The sequence below is a fragment of the Equus przewalskii genome, chromosome 5 (genome assembly GCF_037783145.1).
Source record: "Equus przewalskii isolate Varuska chromosome 5, EquPr2, whole genome shotgun sequence".
Classification (NCBI taxonomy): Eukaryota; Metazoa; Chordata; class Mammalia; order Perissodactyla; family Equidae; genus Equus; species Equus przewalskii.
Window position 1 is genome coordinate 17,681,451 of NC_091835.1, and position 16,994 is coordinate 17,698,444.

At 42.8% G+C, this 16,994-nt stretch overlaps 1 protein-coding gene across 12 annotated transcripts in view; it reads right to left on the bottom strand.

Moving 5' to 3' along the window:
* Positions 1 to 16,994, bottom strand: part of SP110 (SP110 nuclear body protein) — a 63,355-nt gene that overhangs the window by 25,177 nt on the left and 21,184 nt on the right. For 9 of the 12 annotated variants that reach the window (XR_011540184.1, XR_011540186.1, XM_070620104.1 and 6 more), the window contains 6 exons: positions 14,969 to 15,034; positions 13,242 to 13,400; positions 10,207 to 10,260; positions 4,172 to 4,270; positions 3,538 to 3,680; positions 2,674 to 2,718 (listed from right to left, as the gene is read on the bottom strand). Coding sequence is in view for 9 of the 12 variants with exons in the window: in XM_070620104.1 (XP_070476205.1) it covers positions 2,674 to 2,718; positions 3,538 to 3,680; positions 4,172 to 4,270; positions 10,207 to 10,260; positions 13,242 to 13,400; positions 14,969 to 15,034 (566 nt within the window). In the remaining 3 variants the exon portion in view is untranslated. The remainder of the gene's footprint in view (positions 1 to 2,673; positions 2,719 to 3,537; positions 3,681 to 4,171; positions 4,271 to 10,206; positions 10,261 to 13,241; positions 13,401 to 14,968; positions 15,035 to 16,994) is intronic. The other 3 variants (XR_011540185.1, XM_070620105.1, XM_070620101.1) reach the window with 1 other exon arrangement.

Here is a 16,994-nt window from a genome sequence, read left to right on the forward strand (position 1 = left end):
GAAACAAAAGAGAGAATCACTCCTGCTCTAAATGGTGCTTGTATAATGAATTTCAGTCCTTGAAGGCCCTGTTTGAATTTATTCTGGATTCTATAAACTATTTTAACAGAGGGGAAGGTCCATGGGTTCCATTTTATAAAGCTGATTGTAAGTGCTAAAGATTTAGTTTTATTTTAATTTATTATTCATTGGGTCAGATCAGTCACGCTCACTATGGAATATTTTAGGGCAATGGGTGTTATGAGCATGGGGCATTTAGATAAGGCAACAATTTCAATGGTCAAGGTGAGGTATACCTGTCTGTCCTCTATTTTATGTTTGGTAATTCCCCTAAATTATAGACGGTACTTTGTTTGAATTTAGTGGGATACAATTATTCGCCAAGGAGCCCCACCCATTAAAGTCTCTATACCCAATATTATTGAAATTACTGACGCCATCCACTTAGTAACTGGTAAATAATTGGCTGTCACAGATTTCACTAATACGTTCTGTTGAGTGCCCATCTCAACAGCATCTCAGCTGCAGCTTGCCTTCACCTCTGTGGGGATACAAAATATGGCTACCTGGCTTCCGTGAGGTACCTCAACAGCTTTGCCACTACACTCAGTCTCTGCAGGCAAGATCCTAACTGCATCCGACTTTCCCAAGGAGCACAGGGACGACACCACACCGATGACACCCTTCTCACTTGACATACTCATTAAGAAGATACAATTACTCACAAAGGAGCTCACAAAAAGGGATGAGCCATCGCCCCAAACATAATACAAGCCAGCTCGGCAAGTTCTGGGCAATATTTGGTCAATTGAGGGCTGTTCCATCCCCGACACTGTCAAGAAACAATTACTGACCCTCTCAATACCCGCAACAACCATCCAGTGTTTCTTAGCCTTTTGAGTTCTGGAGGTGACATCCTCCTCATTTACAGATTGTACTTATGCCCATTTAAACTGATACTTACAAATAGGCCCACTTTGAATGGGGCCCCTCCAACAAAAGGCTCTAGAATCTATCCAAAAAAATTTTAAAAACCAAAAAGCAAAAACCATCTTCCTCAGTCCAACACTACACCATTAGAACAGCAACTGCTGGTTGCATACTGGGTCCTTCTGGAGATGGAGCCTCTCACAGGCCCTGAGCCCAGGACTCTCTGTACCGGCTGTCCATTTTGCCTTGGGTCATGAGAGAAGCACCCTGCAGGGCAGTCACGAAACACATATTTGGAGTATCAGCATCAGGTCTCTTGATGGTACACACATACAAAGCTGGACACCAATGGAGACTGGGTTTATTGCAGGGCAGCACTGCCGTATTGGATAATGTGGCCTACATTGGGCAATTTGTAGTCAGAACTGAACCTCATTCTCATTATGCCAATGTGGCTTCTGATGGCTGGGACTGAAAGGTCAGGTCAAATGTGCCCCTGGCTATCATGTGCTAACACGTGGCGTTATGAGTAAGAAGGAACTATCATATTGGGGCCATTAATTAATGATCTGGACTTTAAATATCTTTATTGTTCTTTTTTTCCGGTTACAAAAGTAATAAATGACCATTATAAAAATTCCACCTGTACATAAATGTGTAATATGGGAGGCAAACGTCCCCTGTAATCCCATCCTGGAATAACCAATTCTTTCAGATATTTTTTTCAGTCATAGACCTACGTATTCACATAAACACAATTGGGCTCCTTCCATATATATATTACTACCAGGTTAAGCTTCCTGAAGCTTTCCTGATCTCAAAATCCTTGAGTGGTTTTCCATTAATTGAAGGATGAGTCTACACCCATGAACCCATCCATTTAAAAAAATACCATTCTGTAGACATATCAGTTTATTTTATAATACCAATGGATATTTATATTCTTCCCTAACTTTTTGCTATTACAAGGAACATCCTTGTACATATCAACGTGTTTCAAATCAGCATGGAAAAGATGGTTTACACAATAAACAGAATTGAGGACCATTGCTTTATCAACTTTGAATGAATCCAGCCAAGGGGCAGGCCAGCCTTCAGGGCAAGATGGGAGAGGAAGCGTTGCCTCTGCTGGAGGTTCACATCTAACAGGAAGCTCATGAATGGGACTTGTGTCTGGAGCACGTATCTAAGCACATAAAGAAGGGTGAGGAGGAACAGCTGGTGCAGCCAATGGATGACTGCCATTTTGACCTGGAGGGAGGTGCTGCAGAGACAAAGCTCAGTTCAAACAATTGTTCCATTCTGCTGCTACTGATAGTGAGCATGTTGAATTGAGGTACACTTAATGTTCAACCAAGGATGATCTTCTCGCCCTTTCACATACTGTTCTTGTCTATTTCAGTACCATATTTGCTTTTCAAATCAGAGTACTCTATTTCTGACACTTTTGGTTTGTAATCATCCAAACATCAAGGTCTTTTTCTGAAACACGTGTACATCATTGGCTTTTGTTCTAATCTTTGTTTTAAAGAGTTATTTGCTTCCCCATCTCAAGTTAACTATGAACATAATGGCAGCATGTACATGTACCAGTGTGCTACAGTAGTCGTCAGGAAGATGCCGTGCCTAAATGTGAAGGTGACTCAGGGCTGCGAAACTCGAGGACTTGAAGGCAAGCCTTTGGACACGGCAAGTCTGCGACACGGTGACTGAGAATGTGGTAGAAATTCACCTGCTATTTACCTCTCTCTTGAGACTTTTTCTTGAAGGACAGTGCAAAAGCCTTTTCTGAAAGAGAGAAGGGGTGAGTGAAGAGGTTATTCTGGAGGCTCTTCTCTTGTAAATATTGAAGTTCCCACTTCCTAGTGAGTACTGGTACCTGGGCATCCTAATGGGTCTCAAATCTAAGAGGTCTCAAAGAAAAATTGGCTCCTCCCTCCTCCAGTCAGTTCTTCTACTGGACTTCGGTTAAAGATAAAGCCATTTTTTTCTCTGTTACTCAAACCCAACACCTGTTAGTTCTTCTTTCCCACCCACTCCTTTTCCTTTCCATTCTCTCTAGATAAAATGCTTATAATTTCATCCCAGTGATAATTTTTTGAGTATTATCAAGAGACTTTATGTTGGGTTCTGGGATCACAAAAACTAACACTCTTGCTCATTGCTCTGAGGATGGAATAGTGTGCTGTGGAAGTGCAGAGGAGAGACTGACCATGGACAGAGTGGCTTGGAAAGGCTTCACCAAGGAGTCCAGATGGAGCAGGGTCTTGAGGAGGCTTTATCTGGTGGGGGACCCAGGGAAGCTGCTGGGGGGGTCTATGTCTTCATCTAGTTTCCTTCCATCCCACACTACCCAATATCACCAAGCTGAGCTTCTTAACTCTCTCCTGACCTCAAAACTCTTGCTCACACTCAAAGTTCTCCACCATCGGCACCAATATGTGTTCCTAACTTTATCACCCACAACTTTTTTCTATGAATGTTTACCCCTTTTCAATCATGCTGTTGAATTGTAATGGGAATTTCTTCAGACTTCTGTTATTGAAATTCTACTCATCCTTCAAGGAAATAAACTCATCCCCTATCTGTTTTTTGTCATCATAATACCTTCAGCAGCTGTTCTAGAGTCTTTCCTCCGCAATGCACACTCCGCTTCCAGTTCTTTGAAGGCGCCCGTTTTCCTTCAGCTTCAAATTCTTTTGGCGTGAACCAAACTCCCTTCTCATTCTGAATGCACTTCTCTGAGGCTCCTGTAAGATAAAGACAGCCCCTTCCAGGATTCATTTCTGTCCTCTGTGAATTCATCCCAAACCTCCCAACCCCTAATCGTTGTGTTCCACCTTTCTGGGTCCAGAGAGACTCCTGGTGAGGTGGGAGCAGTAGCAGGGGAGTGTGGAGTCCTCCTCTCTCAGATTGAAAGAGGGCCCTAAAACCAGCATGAATGGCGAGCGACTGGGAGAGAATATGCAATTTACGTGACATCTACATGTGGCAAGGACATGGCGATCAGTGTCATTGGGCCCATAGACAACTTCCATGTGGGAACGGAGTGGCCTGGCTGCCAGGTGTACCACGATGTGGAAAAGTTGGAAAGTTCCTCCTTAACAAGTGCTTTCTCTTTTTTTCAGCAGCCTAGCTTGTGGAGTCCATTTCCTGAACAATTACATGCGAGGGTATTTTTCTCCCTTCTGGTGATTCCTTCATCTAGAGGTTCCAAAGAGTAGAAGATCGAGGAACTCACCTTGTTCCAGTTTCTCCTTATATAAGATCCCTTTTGCCTCACCACAGGTCACAGGAAGTTCAGAAGAGTGAAAATCCACAGTTTCATCTTCAAGTTGTTCTGAAAGTAGAAGAGTTTAGAATTACTCAGTCTTCATTCTCTCTCCCTCATGAATTCTCCTTTCCAAGAATTCTAATAATAGTAATGATAATAACAATATCAATAATGCAAATGGCATAGGCAAGCTTTCTCCGGTTAATTTGCAGGAAGTCTTCCATTTTGAGTGGGAGATTAGATATATGTGTAGGGTGGTCACTAATAAACAAAACCAACACCACCACCACTACATCGAACAAAACATTTTACGTAAAGCATATGGGGCTTCTTTGGTGAATGTGCTGTAATTCACAAGCTAACTGGCCATCACCTAAGGATCGTTTATTCCATCAGCATCCTGCTTATCCCTCTGTGGCAATGGAAGTTGCCTGCCCCAAACATTTCTTTGTGTCCATGTAGCTGGAGAAAAAGTCCTCATCTATGATCTTACTGCCTGATTCAAACCAAGGCAAAGGTAAATGAGGTGGTTAGCATTGAGGGGATGGCGTCAGTTTTCATTGTTTGCTGTCCTTTTTCATTTTATGGCTTCCCTGTTTCTTCTTCTAAGAATAAAAGAAAACCCTGAAGAGCTCGAGACTAATCTGGAAATTGCACATGGAGAGATTTGGCCACTGAGAACCCCTGAGTAGAGGTGTGGGGTTCTGATTCGGGAGAAACAGCTGTAAAAGGGTTTAAAATAAGTACAGGCAATTCCTGCTTTCCCTTTCCCAGCCTCATCGTGGATGAATTCATTTAGGGCAGACTGCAGGAGCTGTTTCTTGAGGGCGAACGGAAGGGCTGTCCATGGCTTATGCTGATGATAGAGGATGTTACATCTGGAATGAGGCTAGGAGAACATCTTGTCCAACTGACTCTCCTTTGCCTCAAACACTTATTGAAGGAGCCAAAGAAAAATGTATGAGATAGCAAGAGCATCAGTGGAAAAAGAACAGAGCAGCATCAGTGGCAAAGAAGTCACTAGCTACTCTGGAAAGATATAAACTAGACAGAGTCAGATTGAGACAGCAGAGATCCCTGAGAAGTGAGGGTATGGCTTCTCCCACAGAATCCCGGAGGATGCCCAGCCCTGCAGGACCAGGGACTATAGGCTAAGTAGGAAGAAGGGGTGGGAAGACCTTTGTTACAACAGCTGGCTGGTGCTCTTGTGTGGGGTGGCCAGCTCCACCACTTGTCTCCAGACTCTGCCCACTAAATATGGCCCAGTGGATGAAAGCACAGCCATGGGAGGCAGACTGTGTGGGCTTGTGATCCTGGCTCTGCAACGTATTAGTGAGGTTCCGTAAGTGTGTATTATTGTTATCAAAGTTGAGTGGGGGCTTTGCCACTGCAGCTTCCTAACTTGGCTGACAATGTAGAGCCACGGGTAACTCTGGACCATTATTGCAAACCCCAAGGGGGGTTAGCATGACAACGGGGACCTTCCATAATTCTCTGCCTCATGGAACTGTCTTCTCTAATTCCCTGGGGTAGGTGTAGGTCCAATGAACACAGATGTCCCATACGTGCTCGCAAGCAGATGCGGGAGTAGTGGGTGGCTTTGGGAGCTGCAGGCAGCAAGCCAGGGTGCAGAGTCGTGGGCAGAAGGGGCACTACCTCCTTTAGCTTGTCCAGGCAGCTCACCGAGTCAGGCAGGACCTTGTGTCCTGAGTATTTCTGAAGTCACTGCCCTGCCCCTAAGGGAGGGAGACAGCTTTCTGATCTGTTCCTCCAAATCCTGCATTTGGCTGAGCCCCACCTGCTCATCTCAGCGAACAGGGCTTTAAAGATGGAACCTTGAGAGGAAGGCCTGCTTGGAGCCCTCCGACATCTATCAGATCACCATTTATAAGTGTCAGCAAACAACAAGGAGCCTGCTATGAAAAGTGAGCAATTAAAGAACAAAGAGAGTTCGTGGAAATGGAAAGCCTGGTGGAGGAAATGAAAAGAAATATCTAACAGAGACAAGGAAGAGCAGAATGGAAAAAACCCAATTAGTGATGGGGAAGACCAACACCAGGAATTCTCACAGGACACAGGGAAAAGGCCCAAGGTGAAAACTGTGCCTGGAAAGACGTGGCCTGGGGGAAGATCTGGGAGCTCCATGATCTGTACAAGAAGGGTCTGTGGGGAGATGGTGTGGCCGGAGGAAAAGCAAGCCAAGGAATAGGAAAAGCAGCACACGCACTGTACCTTTATTTTCACAACAACCTGTAAGAAAGGGAAGGCAATGATGATGACCCGTATTTATAGACGGAGGACTCAGACTTGGATCTGGAGACGGAATTCCTAGTGGTCACCACACTGTATAAGGTGGAGCTGGCATTGAAATCCAGACGTGCTGGACTTCTAGTCAAGTGCTCTTCCCATAGCGTCAGAAATGCATCAACAAGATGCTACTTCATTTGGTCGATAACAGCACAGAGACGTCCTTCGTTAAACTAGAAGGCATGATGAGGGCTAAGGAGGCAGAAGAGGCTGATACTGATGAACAACTGTCAGCATTCACTTGGACTCTTGCCTCCTACTAGTGTTTTCTAAAAAGACCAGGGGGTGTTTTTGTTTTTAGTGTAAAGAACAAAGGACTTGGTATTAGAACACCTGGTTTGATTTTAGCTCATGCAAGTCTTTTACGCTCTAACTGAATCCATAAAATGAGCTGAATAATACTTATTTGAGGACTATATGGCAAAATGTAGAAAAAAGTGCTTTTCCAACTGTAAAGTGATGTACATTCTTGTATTGTTATCAGAGCCTCTGCAGATGGTTGCGTGGGTTGTGCACTGAACAAGGATTCCACCTTTCTTGGAGGTGGAGGGGCTCTGATTGACATCAGAGACCTCTATTTGTGCGCTTCTTACAACAATCTTCCAGCAGAGGGCAGCAAAGGCCTGGTTTCAGGAGTCAGCTCTACACATGCAGGGAAAGCGTGTTGAGAAAGGGGCGCTTTTTCTAGTTCACCTGAGCGCACTGCATGGGTGAATGGAGGCCCTGATCTTGGTGCTCATACTTGATGAAGAAGGATGAATAATGTATCGATCTGACAATCATGTAAGCACAAACTCCGCGAGGCACGGAGGAGACAGAGCAATGAGCAAGACCAACCCACTTACTGACCTCACTTGACTTGCACACAGTGAACAGGACGTACACAGACAGTTAATTACAGTTGTGAGAAGGGCCATGGAGAAAAAAATACCAGACTCCACGGAGGCAGGTCAGGGAGACCTAGCCTTGCCTGACGGGGCAGAGAATGCTGTGTTCAAGGTGAGGCCTGAAGACGTGTAGCAAGGGGAGTGAGGAGGATGAGGGAATTCCCTTTGGGGAGGGACTGTGTGTGGGGGACGGGGGGGGACACACACTCAGGAGGGTCTGAGCAGGCAGGGGGCTGAAGCGTTCAGAGGCAAAGTGGCCTAGGCTTTGAGAATTTGATGGTGGCCCCTGGCCTGTGGGTAGGGATTGGAAAATCCACGTGGATTGTGTTCTGCTTCTTAACCTGGGTGCTGGGGATGTGAGGGATTTTCCCTTGTGTTAATTCCTCAAGCTGTACACTTATGGTATGTGCCTCCTGGGGTCACCGTCCTGCTCTCCTTCTTGCTCTTTCCTCTCCTCCTTCTCTTCTCGCATTTATTTTTCTTCTGCTTTTTAAACTTACTTCTTCAGCATTATCTTTTGGCACTCTCTCTGTCCTCTTTAGGCACCAGCCACATTGGCCTTTTTTGCCCCATTAAATTATTATTGAAGTCTAATAGATGCTACTCCAGGGTCTATAGACTGGTGCCATCTACAAGCCTGTTTGTTGCAGGTCTACAAAAATAAGGAACTTGTTGAAATAAGTCAGACGGAGAAAGCCAAATACTGTATGATTTACTCGTATGTGGAAGATAGAACAACAACAACAAACAAACACACAGATAAGGAGAACAGATGGGTGGTTACCAGAGCGGAACGGGGTGGGGGAGGGCGAAAGGGGTAAAGGGGCACGTGTGTATGGTGACAGATGGAAACTAGACTTTCGATGGGGAACACGAGGTAGTCTATACAGAAGTTGAAACATAATGATGTACACGTGAAATTTCTATAATGTTATAAAATAATGTTACCTCAACAAAAAAATAAATAAACCTGCTATAAACACTCAAAAAAAATAAGGAGCTTGCAAGTCAATGGTGACACTGAGCACACTGTTTTCATAGCAAGACCTCTCAGTGGGGACAGCAGTGTTTTGATTTCTATTCCGGTCAAGCTCCTGTCGCGTGGTAGGCTGGCCTGCTGAGTAGCATTGGTGCAACATGCTTACAGAAAAATGCATGTGTGTTTTCTTTGCCTTTGTTTGCCAAACATAGAAAAGGCTTGTTATTTCTGGTGTTGGTGAAGATGTAGGGGAAAGAGCACCCATTCCATATGGACAATGGTGCTCACATAAGACACATAAGGTGTGTAGTAGGATCTACCATCCAGGTGTGTGTAAGTTCACTCTATGATGTTCACACATTGACGAAATTGCCCCATTGTTAAGTGACACATAAATGTAATTACTCCTTTTCTTTACTGTGTGTAACTTTCTTTCTTTCTCCGCCAGACTCGCAATCTTCCTTCCTGTTTCTCTCTTTCCCCTTCAACTCCTCGTTTTGTTCATTAATTACAGGCGTATCGAGGGCAGGGGTTTTGTCTATTTTGCTCACGGCTGAGTCCCCAGGACCTAGGACAGGTGCTTGGCACACACCTTCACTCAATTCATCTTTGTTGAACTAATATATAACAGACAGATTTTTGAAAATATTAGGATCATGTTTTTTTCATCCTTATAAATGGTAATGCCCTACAGTTCCCTCATTATGAAATTGGTAACTTCCAGGGGAAAGGCAGTTACTGGCCAAAACCGAGAAGTCACTGCTCAGTTGAGACTGTTTTGGATATATTACACAAAATATTGAAACACAGAGTTTGTTGGGAGCAAAAGGGGATTTCTGAGTTACAAAAATTACCTTTAAATGCCAAAAGGAAAAGAAAGGCTTGGAGATCTGAAAGTCAAGTTTTCCTAGAAGCCACTGGTACAGAAAACTCAGCCTATGACGGAGTAAGTTTCCTCCAGCCAAGGAGGGCAATGGGGCTGGGAATTGAGAGGAAGAGACAAGGGGAGGAGAAGGGCATGCAAGGCGGTCTGAGTCCCCTCCCAGGTCAACCCCGAGGATTGAGGGGTGCTGGAAACAAGCAGGAAACTCAGAGGTGTCCAAAGCAGTGACACTCACGTCGTGATGCATGTTTGGGAGCTGAGAGAGAGGCCCTCCCAGGTTGCCCCAGACCCATAAGGGCAGGAAATTCAAGAGAACCCCACGGACTGGCACACCTAGAACCACAGAAGAAGGAAGGAGAAAGGAGAGGGGAGAAGGAAGAGGGAGAGAATGCAAAGAAGAAGGAAAGTGTGATGAAGACCAAGAGAAATAAAACAGAGGAGCCAGAAAGATGCAGCTTCATAAACTGCTCTTTCCTCTGCTGCAGATAACACTGGTTTTGTGCATGCATTAGATGCACGGTGAGCAGGCACTGGTTGGCTGAGGCAGTTTTGAATGCTCAGTGACTCCACGTCTCACTCCCGTTCGGGATCGGGAGTCTGAAGCCTGCCTGCCCATTCAGGTTTGCCTTGTCTGTTCCTCCTGGCTCTGATCCTGGACTGGACACAGTCCTAATCTGAAAGTGGACTGGTGCCTCCTGTCCACCCCCACCTCCACTCCTTCCCAGTGATAAGAGAAAAGATGCTTGTTTGAACCAGCATGGCATCTGGGTCGTCCTTCTTTCGTGAACAGGAGTCCTTTGACTGGGTGGCTTGGGGGCAGGGGTGGGGCTGCCGTGCTCCAGTGATACCCGGGTGGCCGTGTGGCTGGGGAGGAGGGCATGCTGGTTGGCCAAGTGATGACCCAGATGAGCACCGAGGCAGTAAGGACCTCGTGCTTTGTGCTTACCTCTTGACAGCCCTTTTTGTGGACTTGACTGGCTACATTTTTCTCTCATCTTTTCTAAAACAGAAAAAGAAAAAGTCATGTCTATGGCTATAAATATTGATCTACAAGCTTGAGATTCAATACCTTTAAGTAAATTTTTTACTGTCTTTCCATCCCTTTTGAAGGCAAGAAAACCATCTTGCCTTATCTGAAAAAAGTACTCCATTTTACTTGGAAAGAAAGAAGGACTGAATAAAGAAGTAACAGAGATATACTTAATTATTAACATTTAAAATATGCCACTTTCCAAATTAATAGCTAGTTTTTTCAAGACTAGGAGAAAATTTAGAGAAAGATTGTTACAAGCCATAAATATAAAATATTTTTTTAGCTGAAATTCAAAGCCAGAAATCATACAGGTAAAAAATGAACAGATTGACTATTTAAAAAATTATAATGTTCATACTTTGAAAAACATCCTTACAATAGCAACACAAAACAGAAAAATTTCAATATGTAACATTAGAAAGTTAATATTTTTAATAAATACAGCAAAAGATGATTAGTACACTAGGAAAGTGGGCAAAAACATAATTTGAAAATGCTCAAAGAGAAAATGCAAATGAAAAATTTATTTAAGAATCATCTTTAGACCACTAATAATCAAAGTTTTTGATTAGTTTGACTAATAATCAAATATATTGTTACAGGGAATGTAAACAATTACATTTTCTGCAGAACAGTTTATATAATATAATATATATAGTATATAATATAAAACTTAAGATATATAGACTCCGACCAAGTAATTTCACATTTAGAAATTAATTCTGAGGAAATTATAGGACAAGTGTGCAAAGATACAAACACAACCAAACACGATTTCCATTTTCATACAAAACCTGTAAATAACCGTCCATCAGTAGGTAGTTATTTAATTACATTGTGGTTAACCATACAATAATGCACTACGTAGCTAAAAGACAGGGAAATAGATAACATTGACATGAGATATGTGTGTTAAACACTAAAAGAAAAGCAGTTTCACTATTAAAAAGATGTGTACTCAAGGGCAGAAATCCAATAAAATTAATAACCTTTACTGGTTCATTAAGAACATTCTTATGTGCAACTGGCTTTTTTTTATGGTAAATGGTGGGGAAGAAATGCAATGACTACTCCTGAGTGTCAAGGACACTGCTCTGATTTGTACTAAGGCACCAGCAGTTTTACCTGCTGTGGGTCTTGCTCCATGTGTACAAAGGTCAACATAGAGAAAAAGGCAAATAACATCTTTTAATGAAGACAGTTTTGACCTTGAAGATCTACTGAAAGGGTTTCAGAGACACCCCCCAGGGGTTCCTAACCTCACTTTGAGCCTCTGGTCCAGGGGCTCAGATAACTGACTCCCACTAGACGTCCTTGGGAGAAAGTATTTGCAAATCATATCTATGATAAAGGGTAATATCCAAAATATATAAAGAACTAATACAATTCAACAGCAAAAGACACAAACAATCCAATTTAAAAAATGGGTAGAGGATCTGAATAAACACTTTTCCAAAGAAGACATACAGGTGGTCAATGGGTGCATGAAAAGGTGTTCAACATCACTACTTATCAGGGAAATGCAAATCAAAACCACAATGAGATAGAGCTTCATAGATGTTAGAATGGCTATTATCAAAAAGATAAGAAATAACAATTGTTGCCGAGGATGTGGAGAAAAGGTAACCCTTGTGTGCTGTTGGTGGGAACATAAATTGGTGCAGCCACTATGGAAAGCAGTATGGAGGTTCCTCAGAAAATTGAAACTAGAACCACCATACGATCTTGCAATTTCATTTCTGGGTATTTATCTGAAGGCAATGAAAACACTAACTTGAAAAGATATATGCACCCCCATGTTCACTGAAGCATCATAGCCAAGACATGGCAGCTAGGTAAGTATCCATCAATGAATGAATGGATAGAGGAAATGTGGTGTAACATACAATGAAATGTTATTCAGCCATGAAAAAGAAGGAAAGCTTGCCACTTGTGACAACATGATTGGACCTTGAGGGCATTTTGCTAAGTGAAATAAGTCACGCAGAGAAAGACATATACCATGTGATCTTGCTTTTACGTGGCATCTAAAAAAAACAACCAAAAAATGAACTCATAGATACAGAGAACAGATTGGGGATTGTCAGAGGCAAGGGGTTGGAGTGCATGAAATGGGTGAAGGGGTCAAAAGGTACAAACTTCCAGTTATAAGACAAATAAGTCACGAGGATGTAATATGCAGCATGGTGACTATAGTTAATAACACCGTACTGTATATTTCAAAGTTGCTAAGAGAGTAGATCTTAAAAATCCTCGTAACAGGAAAAAAAATTTTTAACTATGCGCGGTGACAGATGTTAACTAGACTTACTGTGGTGATTATTTTGCAATATATACAAATATTGAGACCTTATGTTGTGCATCTGAAGTTAACATACTATGTCAATTATATCTGATTAAAAAAAGCACCCAGCTGTCTTTGATTAAGCTAGACATTAAAGAGATGTGCAAAAATGTAAAATGATGCCACTCTTCTCACTAATTATTTTAAATTTGGAAAAGATACTTATTTTTCATAAAAAATGTTTTTATGTTAAGTGATTGATTTAGTGTTACTCTTAAATCAATTAATACCTAAATATTTTTAAACAATCGGTTTTAATTTCTAATAAGGTTCATACAGATAGATATAAAGAACATGAAAAAAGCTCTTTGAGATCCTCAATAATTTCTAAGATTGTAAATGAGCCCTAAGACCAAAATGTTTGACAGCTGCCGCCCAGGCCACAGCTGAGGTCAGCTGGACCCTAGGAACACAGCTGCTTCTGCGCAGAACCTCCTCAGATGCAACACATCTTTGCTCCCTCTCTGTCCCTCTTGTCAAACCCCACCATCTTTCTCTGCACTTCTCCCTCCTTCCGCTATTAACTCTACACGTCCGCCCAACCCTGTGCCCGCTCCATGACAGACCTTCCCACACTGAGCATTCAAACGGCAGATTCCATTACCAGCCTCACCCTCTGATGCAGACATCTGGGCACATCCAGTCCTCGCTTTTTGTACCCTTGTCATGACCTCTGAGTTCCCGGTTGAGTCATCCATCCTTTGAGTTGCCTGATCCATGACTTGGAGCTTCTGTTGGATTTCGTGTACAGCTGAGGATGTCCCTGGGCCAAAGAGTGATTTGTGAACAGTTTTAATTGGGTTCCCAGTGAACCCCATCTCCCCCTATGAGTGATTTCTTTCTCATGCTCCCAGTCCCTACCCTTTCAGGAAATCTTTGTATTCCGTACCTCACATATACCTTGCTATTTCTCTATAACTACTGCTCTCTTTTCTTGTGTGTATCTTTCTTTCTCCCCAGACTCGCAATCTTCCTTCCTGTTCCTCTCTTTCCCCTTCAGCTCCTCGTTTTGTTCATTAATTACAGGCGTATCGAGGGCAGGGCTTTTGTCTGTTTTGCTCACGGCTGAGTCCCCAGGACCTAAGACAGGTGCCTGGCACACACCTTCACTCAATTCATCTTTGTTGAATTAATATATAACAGACAGATTTTTGAAAATATTAGGATCATGTTTTTTTCATCCTTATAAATGGTAATGCCCCAGAGTTCCCTCATTATGAAATTGGTAACTTCCAGGGGAAAGGCAGTTACTGGCCAAAACCGAGAAGTCACTGCTCAGTTGAGACTGTTTTGGATATATTACACAAAATATTGAAACACAGAGTTTGTTGGGAGCAAAAGGGGATTTCTGAGTTACAAAAATTACCTTTAAATGCCAAAAGGAAAAGAAAGGCTTGGAGATCTGAAAGTCAAGTTTTCCTAGAAGCCACTGGTACAGAAAACTCAGCCTATGACGGAGTAAGTTTCCTCCAGCCAAGGAGGGCAATGGGGCTGGGAATTGAGAGGAAGAGACAAGGGGAGGAGAAGGGCATGCAAGGCGGTCTGAGTCCCCTCCCAGGTCAACCCCGAGGATTGAGGGGTGCTGGAAACAAGCAGGAAACTCAGAGGTGTCCAAAGCAGTGACACTCACGTCGTGATGCATGTTTGGGAGCTGAGAGGAGAGGCCCTCCCAGGTTGCCCCAGACTCTTAGGGCAGGAAATCCAAGAGAACTCTACGGACTGGCACACCTAGAACCACAGAAAAAGGGAAGGAGAAAGGAGAGGGGAGAAGGAAGAGGGAGAGAATGCAAAGAAGAAGGAAAGTGTGATGAAGACCAAGAGAAATAAAACAGAGGAGCCAGAAAGATGCAGCTTCATAAACTGCTCTTTCCTCTGCTGCAGATAACACTGGTTTTGTGCATGCAGTAGATGCACGGTGAGCAGGCACTGGTTGGCTGAGGCAGTTTTGAATGCTCAGTGACTCCACGTCTCACTCCCGTTCGGGATCGGGAGCCTGCCCATTCAGGTTTGCCTTGTCTGTTCCTCCTGGCTCTGATCCTGGACTGGACACAGTCCTAATCTGAAAGTGGACTGGTGCCTCCTGTCCACCCCCACCTCCACTCCTTCCCAGTGATAAGAGAAAAGATGCTTGTTTGAACCAGCATGGCATCTGGGTCGTCCTTCTTTCGTGAACAGGAGTCCTTTGACTGGGTGGCTTGGGGGCAGGGGTGGGGCTGCCGTGCTCCAGTGATACCCGGGTGGCCGTGTGGCTGGGGAGGAGGGCATGCTGGTTGGCCAAGTGATGACCCAGATGAACACCAAGGCAGTAAGGACCTCATGTTTCTTGCTTACCTCTTGGGAGTCTTTCCTTCTGTCTTTTTTTTGAACTTGACCAGTTATATTTTTTTCTCCTCTTTTCTAAAACAGAAAAAGAAGAAGTCGTCTCTATGGCTATAAATATTGATCTAGAAGCTTAAGTCAACATCTTTAAGTAAATTTTTTTCTGTCTTCCCAATACTTTGTGGAGGCCAGAAAACCATAAAATCTACGTGGAAAAAGTACTCCGCTTTACTCGGAAATAAAAAATGATTGAAAAAAGACGTAACAGAGATATACTTAATTATTAACATTTAAAATATGCCATTTTTCCAAAATAATAACCAGTTTTTCAAGACAACAAGACTATAAGAAAATATAGAGAAAGATTGTTATAAGCCACAAGTATAAACAATTTTTTTAGCCAAATGCAGGGCTAGAAATCACAAAGGTAAAAGATGAAAAGTTTTGACTGTTTACAAAATTTAAAATGTCCGCACTTCCAAAAACATCATTCACAATATTAAAACAAGAAAATGGGGAAAAAATCCAATATATTTAACATTAGGGGATTAATATCCTTAGTAGATAAAGCAAAAGATGAACAGTACACCTGGAAAGTGGGCAGAAAATGCTCAAAGAGAAAATGCAAATGATAAATTTATTTAAAAAATCATCTTTAGACCACTAATAATCAAAGAAATGCACTGTTTAGTTTAAGGATACCCAACCCTTTAAAGAGTTTTATCATGTCTAGTGTTGGTGAGCATGTAGGAAATGAGCACGCATGTACTGTTAAAAGGAACATTAAACAATTACATTTTTTGCAGAACAATTTGGTAACATATATAAAATTATACAGTAGGGTGCTATGTAGCTAAAAGAAAGGAAAATAGATAATATTAACATTAAGACGTGTGTTAAATTCACAATGAAAAAAGGTTTATAGAAGAGACTATATAGTATGAGTATATATATATATAGTATGAGTATATATATATAAATATACAATAAATATATAAATGATAAATGTATATGCATATTTGTAAGGTGTATAAATACAGTGGGGGCAGTTTAAATAGGAATTTAACTTTCTGATTAATAATTTTCTGTACTCTTTGCACTGTATCAGACAGGATAGGATAGGCTATACATTAACAAACAAAACCAAATCTTGGTGGCTTAATATACAACAGTGCGTTTATTCATCACGCAGAGTCCTCTGCAGGACCTGCAGTCTCCAGGGCAGCTGTCCTCGGCGTGGCGGTGCTGAGATTCCCACTGCCTTAGCCTCTGGCATCTCCCTCTTCCACACACAGGAGAGTAAGGGATGCTGTGCAGTGGCTCTTAGGTGCTTTGACCCAGAAGTGAAACCCATTGCACCAGCTCATTGGCCAGAACAATGGCCATGGATCTGTCTCCTGCAAGGGGCTGGGAAACATAAGCTTTCCAAGTATCCAGGAAAAGCAGGGGAATTGGAAAGAGTGGAGAGCACTAGTAACGCCCACTACAACAGCGTGCAGAGCGAGTACTGCTGGTTATTCCCCTATCTCTGGTCTCTCTCTTTCCTTAGCAGTAAAGCCCCTGATTTTGAGCTGGATACCTGTCCTTCTAGAATAAAGACTGCATTGCCCAGCCTCCTTTGCGGTCAGCTGAAGCCATGTAACTAGTCCTGGCAATGAAGTGGTAACAGAATTACTAAATGCAACCTGCAGATAGCATCCTACAATAGAGCAGGAGGTGTGCCCCTCCTTGACCTTGCCTCTTTCCCTGGAGGAATGCAGACTTGTTGACTGGACGTCAGTGAAGGGGATGCCACATGCTCAGGATGGTGGAGCAACAGGTGAAGATGAGCCTGGAATTTTATGGTGTATGCAAGCCCCTGACCATCTATCTCCATAGAGGAGAAGGAAAGAGGCTCTCTTATGTTAGCTACTATTTTTGGGGGCGTGGCAGGAGCAAGCAAATCATAATGGCTGCCACAAGTATGGAAAATTTTCTATGCTGAAAAAAAGTGAAATCACTGTTTTAAGAAGCTCTAATCTTTTGCTGGCTTGGATGT